The following is a 7,621-nucleotide window of genomic DNA, read 5'->3' as shown; positions in this document are numbered from 1 at the left end:
CTCCCCTCCTTCCCCCCCTCTCTCCACCCACCCCCGGCTCCGCAGCGATAACAAGGGTGCTCCCCCATGCCCGGCCCCCTTGGCCCCGCCACAGACTCTCTCTCTCTTTCTCTCTCTCTTCCTCCCTACTCTTATGGTTAATTGAATATTGTCTCCTCTCTCTCCAGGGTTTTGATTGTCTGCAGTGTTCTGCTGGCCCCTCCTCCAGTCATGCCTGTTGATATTGCCATGAGACTTTGCCTCAGTCACTCCCCTCCCATTCACAGCTTCTTAAACTATCAGGAGTTCAGGGGAGTGAACATATCCCGACTAAAACCACTGCGCCCATGTCTGAACCAGAAAAGCAACTTGTGCCTGGCCAGGGAGGAATGGAAGCAGAGCAAGAACAGCAACATTGAGAAAAAGAAGGTGGTTTTTGCGGATGCGAAAGGTTTATCGCTCACTGCGGTCCGAGTGTTCTCCGAGTTTGAGGAGGACTTGGCAGACCTTCAGTTTGAACTGTCTGACCTCGCAGACTGTGTTCCACATCCTAGCAAGAATGAAAAGTTATTCCTCGACTTTCCTCAGCCCATGGCAGATTATTTAAACTTCTGTTCTCGTTTGCAAGAAAACTTTGTTTGCCTCGAGAGCTGCGTCGTCCATGAGATGTCCATCTCTGGAACTGTCAAAGTCAAGAATCTCGGCTATGAGAAAAAGGTCATGATCCGGATAACCTTTGACACCTGGAAGAGCTTCCAAGACATTGAATGTGTTTTCTTGAACAATACATATGGCTGCACGGACACAGACACGTTCTCCTTTCAGGTCCACCTGCCAAAATGTTTACAGCCTCGTGAGAAAATTGAGCTGTGTGTGTTCTTCACATGTGGCCGAGACACCTTCTGGGACAACAACAATGAAGAGAACTACAGGATTACTTGTGTGGACTGGCCGTCAGATGGTGGGAAAGTTTCCTACGAAGAGAATTCATCGAATTACAACATTAGAGGGAAGGCTCAAGAAGTCGATTTTGAGCAGTTTGGCAGTCCTCGATCAGCGGATGTGATATTCTCCCAGTGGCAGAGCTGGGGCAGATTTGATGGTGATGGGTATTGGTGAATACCTTTGGTCCCTTTTTTTTTAAATTGGAGGGGGTGTTGACTGTTGAAATGACAGTTTATTAAGTAGCATCAGCTGTAAACCCATGTACATCACATCCATTGTTTTGAGGCTTGGTCCACACTTGCATGAAATTTGAATGAATAAGTCCTTTACAATGAAATATGAAAGCTGTGTTAAGAATGCGATGATTCTGTGCTACTTAACATCACTGCAAAGCTGTTGCCCAAATGTTAAAGAAACTTGAGCGTTGAATCTATCATATGACCCTGTTCTTTCCTATCTTTTCCCCAGATTCGGAGGACGTAGCAGAGAATGTCCAATGTAATTAGCCAACAGGATATAGGGAGAGTGCTTTGGAATAAGTGTGATATTCCTACCAATATGCAATGACTCTAAACTATCGTAATCCTTCACTTCACAATGTTGTAAAATGTCCTCAAATGTAAACCTTTTGATCTAAATCGGTGACTTATATGAGCAGGACACAGTGCCTGAACTTTGAATTCCACAAATCAAAGTTGCACAAATAAGGCAAATCAGTCTGTTCACATGCTTTAAAGTACTCATCACTTGTGCAAATCACATTCTCCCTAACTGGGTACATTCTGATATAACACAGTCTTCTGTTAATGGTTGTATTGATGCACATCATCTGTCCTGTGGCAAGCCGGGACTGACATTGCAGTAACTACTACAGGATCTTCATTTAAATTGAAAATTAATTTAGTTTGGGCTTCAGCATGGTTTCCTCAATTCGAGTACTGCGTTAAGAGATGGACATATGGTGGTTGCATCACGGGCTCCACATTAATCACCCAGTGGTCCTCTTGATGTCCACAGCACTTTGTGGCTGGACAAGGAGTGTCTTCATTGTGCATACCCTGTTAGATCTACAACAAATACAATTTGAAGATTTTCCTGCGATATTGTGGTATTTAACTAATTCTAATTGCATTCTTGCAGCCAAATTTGATTCTCAAAAATGCAACATTCTGCCCACCTTCAAATCTTTCCTTTCTTTGGAATCTCCAAGCGTTTGGAGGTGGCACAGACTTAATGCCAGATAATGGGATGATGCCCTCATACTAGGGGTGTCTGATTTTTACCCCTATAATCTTATAACTTTGGGGGGGGGGGGTGGTGTGTGTAGGAGGATCTGTTGAATTCTCCTATGTTGTTTATCTTCCTGAAATGCGGAAACCCAGTGAGTTTGAGTCATGAGGTGATTGACGTATTAAATTTTCTTGCCATTTTAAACACTTGCACTCTTTTTGATTTTGATTGATGCTTTAGCCTATGAATTTTCAAACAAGATTTCCCCTTGATGGTCAGAGAAAACTATGCAAGTAATGTACATGTAAAAATGGAAAATTCATGGATATTGTTGGGAAGTAATTATTTTAGACATGGATTGAATGGAACTGCAATTGCCAAAGCAACAGAATAGCCTATGCTGAGCACTTATGCTTGTGGTCTGCTCATCAGTGTTGCTGTGAGGTCTATGGAATCTTGCAACTGAATGGTTTCCAGGTCCCACCTGAAGTATAAATCTCATTCTTTAGGAGGCTGTTAATTTGTATGAAAGCTGTTTGTTAATAAAAGATCATCTTGTATTTGGATTGATCCGTGAACTTCTTCATATTGAAGATTCTTTCATGGAGGGGAGCATACTTAGTAATGAAGGCTGGAATCTTTGCCATCAGTGCCCCTCGCTTTAATTGTTCAACCTCCTAGAGTTAATACTTGTACCTTTTTTTTTTAAAGTGTGGCTATTGTTAGGGGTAGAACTGGGCTTGGCTGTGATGTCCCGATAAGACAGACTGAACACTCACTGCCTAGACGTGCACATGAAGTATGATTACTTGGGAGGGTGTCGTCACCTGTTAAATAATATCCACGTATCAGTTGGTGACTTTGCCCCTGAGTGAGGGGGGTGAGGAGGAGAAATACTAGGCGTGAGATGAAGATTGCAATTGAATTGCTGGATTAGTTTCACTTAACATAGTTCAAGGTTGCCTGATTTCTTTGGTTTGAGACTACACATGAGTAATTCATTCCACAGTATTCATTTTAATAAAAGATTAGTCAAAATCTTCTGAACTTGGCTTTTTTGTGGCAATTGACTTAGACACTGGCAGATTGGGATCTGAACATAAGAGAACTTTTAGCAGATGATAGTGATTGGGGAAACTGACATGAGGTTTCTTTTCTGATTCATACCTCCTCGTATGAGAAAGCTAAAGAACCTTCACTTCAAACAGCACATTGAAGTGGAAGCTTAGAGCCCTAGATGGCTGTAGAACATGGTGTTTGGGGCTTGGGAGAGAGGGCATAGTAGGAAGAAAGGAAAGCCCCAAGTTCACACACATCTCAGTATTGATTATTGATTTTGTTTCTATTCATTCCTTGTGGAAAAGGGTGGGTGAGAAATGTTCAGCTGGAATGTATTGGGAAAGTATATCTCTGTCCACCCTGAAGACTTGTCGATATAGCCAATAATTTATAGCGGCTTTTCAATGAAGTAGTTGAGCAGCAGCTCGAGTGTTCCTCCCCAGTTGTCGTCCTATAGTAGGTACCTGGTAGACTTCTTCAGAAAGAGGAAGCTTAAAAGGAGAAGGTTTCGTTGTTGAGCTAGCTTGGGTCGAGGAAAGTATCCTTTCTTCTATGTGAGCTTGTGGCAAGGGCGTACAGTCGGTGAATTCACCAGGAGTCTGTCAGCTGGGATCTTGGTTGTGAGGTGTTTCACCGGGAGTAATAAAGGGAAGTGGTTATTGCCACTGAGGAACTCTTTTTGTTAACTGGATGGGAAGATGGCTTTGCGAGGGGAGAATAGAATGGTTTCTCTGTTCAATAAACCAATGTTGCTGCTTGCATGTTCTGGAGTATTTGTTAACTGTTAACATTTGAAGTAGATGGATATTAGTGTTTTTTTTTGTATTTAAAAAAAAATAAAGTTTATATAAAGTTAAATTCTTAGCTAATTTCTTGGAGTTTCATTTCCTGAAGTCAATTATTTTTTCAGGGTCATTGGTAAATGGTAACTAATTCAAATGCTGTTTATATTATGAGGGACTTGGGGGATTTGCTGGTTTATTGGGGTATTGCATACTGCAATTGTATCCCTTTTTTTGTGAAAACTACAAACTATTAGCATTGACTGAATGGAATTGAAGGTCACCAAGCTTGGAAGTACTTTTTTTTTTAAAAGCGAAGTATGACTTAAGTTCCTCTTTATACAATATAGCTTCTGTACAACACTGTTTTTGTGTATTCCGCTTTGTCCATCTCGACCTGTCTGTAGCCTTTGACACTGTTGACCATACCATCCTCCTCCAACGCCTGTCCAGCTGCGTGGGACTGCACTCGCCTGGTTCCATTCTTGCCTATCTAATCGTAGCCAGAGAATCCCCTGCAACAAAATGTCTTCCTGCCCCGGCGTCGTTTCTCTGGTATCCCCCAAGGACCTATCCTTAGCCCCCTCCTATTTCTCATCTACATGTTGCCCCTTGGTGACATCATTCAAAAACACAGCATCAGTTTCCACATGCTGATGACACCCAGCTCTACCTTACCACCACTTCTCTCGACCCCTCCACTGTCTCTTAAATTGTCAGACTGCTTGTCCGACATCCAGTACTGGATGAGCAGAAATTTCTTCCAACTAAATATTGGCAAGAAAAAAGCTACTGTCTTTGGTCCCTGTCACCAAACTCTTCCCTAGCCACTGACTCCATCTCTCTCCCTGCCAACTGTCTGACGCTGAACCAGACTGTTCGCAACCTTGGTGTTATATTTGACTCAGAGTTGAGCTTCTGACCTCGCCATCCCTAAGAACACCTATTTCCATCTCCAGAACGTCGCCTGACTCCACCCCCGCCTCAGCTCATCTGCTAAAACCCTCAACCATCCTTTTGTTGTCTCTAGACCTGACTCTTCGAACGCACTCCTGGCCGGCCTCTCACGTTCGACCCTCCATAAACTTGAGGTCATCCAAAACTCTGCTGCCTATGTCCTAACTCGCTCCAACTCCCATTCACCCATCACCCTTGTGCTTGCTGACCTACATTGGCTCCCAGTTAAGCAACGCCTCGATTTTAAAATTCTCATCCTTGTTTTCGAATCCTTCCATGGCGTTGTCCCATCCTAGATCTGTAATCTGCAGCCCCACAACCCTCCAAGATATCTGCACTCCTCTAATTTTGGCCTCTTGAGCTTCCCCGATTTTAATCGCTTCTGCAGCTGCCAAGACCCTAATTTTTGGAATTCCCTCCCTAAACCTCTGCTTCTCTACCTCTCTTTCCTCCTTTAAGAACATAAGTAATAGGAGCAGGAGTAGGCCATACGGCCCCTCGAGCGCCTCTGCCATTCAATAAGATCATGGCTGATCCAATCATGGACTCAGCTCCACTTCCCTGCCCACTCCCCATAACCCCTTATCGTTTAAGAAACTGTCTATTTCTGTCTTAAATTTATTCAATGTTCCAGCTTCCACGGCTCTCTGAGGCAGTGAATTCCACAGATTTACAACCCTCAGAGAAGAAATTTCTCCTCATCTCAGTTTTAAAGGAGCGGCTCCTTATTCTAAGGTCATGGCCTCTAGTTCTAGTCTCCCCCATCAGTGGCAACATCCTCTCTGCATCCACCTTGTCAAGCCCCCTCATAATCTTTTACGTTTCGATAAGATCACACCTCATTCTTCTGAATTCCAATGAGTAGAGGCCCAACCTACTCAACCTTTCCTCATAAGTCAACCCCCTCCTCTCTGGAATCAACCTAGTGAACCTTCTCTGAGCTGCCTCCAAAGCAAGTATATCCTTTCGTAAATATCGAAACCAAAACTGCACGCAGTATTCCAGGTGTGGCCTCACCAATACCTTGTATAGCTGTAGCAAGACTTGCCTGCTTTTATACTCCATCCCCTTTGCAATAAAGGCCAAGATTCTATTGGCCTTCCTGATCACTTGTTGTACCTGCATACTATCCTTTTGTGTTTAATGCACAAGTACCCCCAGGTCCCGCTGTACTGCAGCACTTTGCAATCTTTCTCCATTTTAAATAATAACTTGCTCTTCGATTTTTTTTTTTTCTGCCGCAGTGCATGTCCTCACACTTTCCAACATTATACTCCATCTGCCAAATTTTTGCCCATTCACTTAGCCTGTCTTATAAGCTTTTGCAAATTTTTGTGTCCTCCTCACACACTGCTTTTCCTCCCATATTTGTATCGTCAGCAAACTTGGCTACGTTTCACTCAGTCTCTTCTTCCAAGTCATTAACATAGATTGTAAGTAGTTGAGGTCCCAGCACTGATCCCTGTGGCACCCTACGAGTTACTGGTTGCCAACCAGAGAATGAACCATTTATTCCGACTCTCTGTTTTCTGTTAGTTAGTCAATCCTCTATCCACGCTAATATATTACCCCCAACCCTGTGAACTTTTATCTTTTGCAGTAACCTTTTATGTGGCACCTTGTCAAATGCCTTCTGGAAGTCCACTGGTTCCCCTTTATCCACCCTGTTACATCCTCAAAGAATTCCAGCAAATTTGTCAAACGTGACTTCCCCTTCATAAATCCATGCTGACTCTGCCTGACCGAATTTTGCTTTTCCACTTGTCCTGCTACTGCTTCTTAATAATAGACTCCAACATTTTCCCAACCACAGATGTTAGGCTAACTGGTCTATAGTTTCCTGCATTTTGTCTGCCTCCTTTTTTAAATAGAGGCGTTACATTTGCAATTTTCCAATCTGCTGGGACCTCCCCAGAATCCAGGGAATTTTGGTAAATTACAACCAATGCATCCACAATCCCTGCCGTTACTTCTCTTAAGACTCTAAGATGCAAGCCATCAGGTCCAGGGGATTTATCTGCCTTTAGTCCCATTATCTTACTGAGTACCACCTCCTTAGTGATTGTGATTGTGTTAAGTTCCTTCCCACCTCCCCCCCCCCCCCCCCCCATAGCCCCTTGACTATCCACTGTTGGGATAATGTTAGTGTTCTCTACAGTAAAGACTGATACAAAATATTTGTTCAGAGTTTCTGCCATCTCCATGTTCTCCATTACTAATTTCCTGGTCTCGTCCTCGAAGGGACCAACACTTACTTTAGCCACTCTTTTCATTTTTATATACCTATAGGAACTCTTGCTATCTGTTTTTATATTTTGTGCTAGTTTACTTTTAGTCTATCTTCCTTAATCATTTTTTTTGTTGTCATTCTTTGCTGGCTTTTAAAAGCTTCCCAGTCTTCTGTTCTCCCACTACTTTTGGCCACTTTGTATGCCCTTGTTTTTAATTGGACACCGTCCTTTATTCTTTAGTTAGACACGAATGGCTCTCCTTTCTCTTGCACCTTTTCCTCCTCACTGGAATATATTTTTCTTGAGAGTTGTGAAATATCTCCTTAAATGTACACCACTGTTCATCAACCGTCCTACAATTTAATCTATTTTCCTGGTCCACTTTAGCCAACTCTGCCCTCATACCTTCATAGTCTCCTTTATTTAAGCTTAGTACGC

General features: G+C 42.9%; 1 protein-coding gene across 4 annotated transcripts in view; it reads left to right on the top strand.

Annotated features, from left to right (window-relative positions):
• Positions 1-4,071, top strand: part of LOC139235078 (protein phosphatase 1 regulatory subunit 3C-like) — a 12,086-nt gene extending 8,015 nt beyond the window's left edge. For 3 of the 4 annotated variants that reach the window (XM_070866215.1, XM_070866218.1, XM_070866216.1), the window contains exons 2-3: positions 168-1,088; positions 1,393-4,071. In XM_070866215.1, the coding sequence (XP_070722316.1) occupies positions 211-1,088; positions 1,393-1,426 (912 nt within the window). In that variant the 5' untranslated portion in view covers positions 168-210 and the 3' untranslated portion in view covers positions 1,427-4,071. Of the gene's footprint in view, positions 1-167; positions 1,095-1,392 lie in introns of all 4 variants that reach the window. The other variant, XM_070866217.1, reaches the window with a different exon arrangement.
• Positions 4,072-7,621: the final 3,550 nt, after the last annotated feature.

The sequence above is a fragment of the Pristiophorus japonicus genome, chromosome 22 (genome assembly GCF_044704955.1).
Source record: "Pristiophorus japonicus isolate sPriJap1 chromosome 22, sPriJap1.hap1, whole genome shotgun sequence".
Classification (NCBI taxonomy): domain Eukaryota; kingdom Metazoa; phylum Chordata; class Chondrichthyes; family Pristiophoridae; genus Pristiophorus; species Pristiophorus japonicus.
This window is presented reverse-complemented; position numbering and strand designations above follow the sequence as displayed.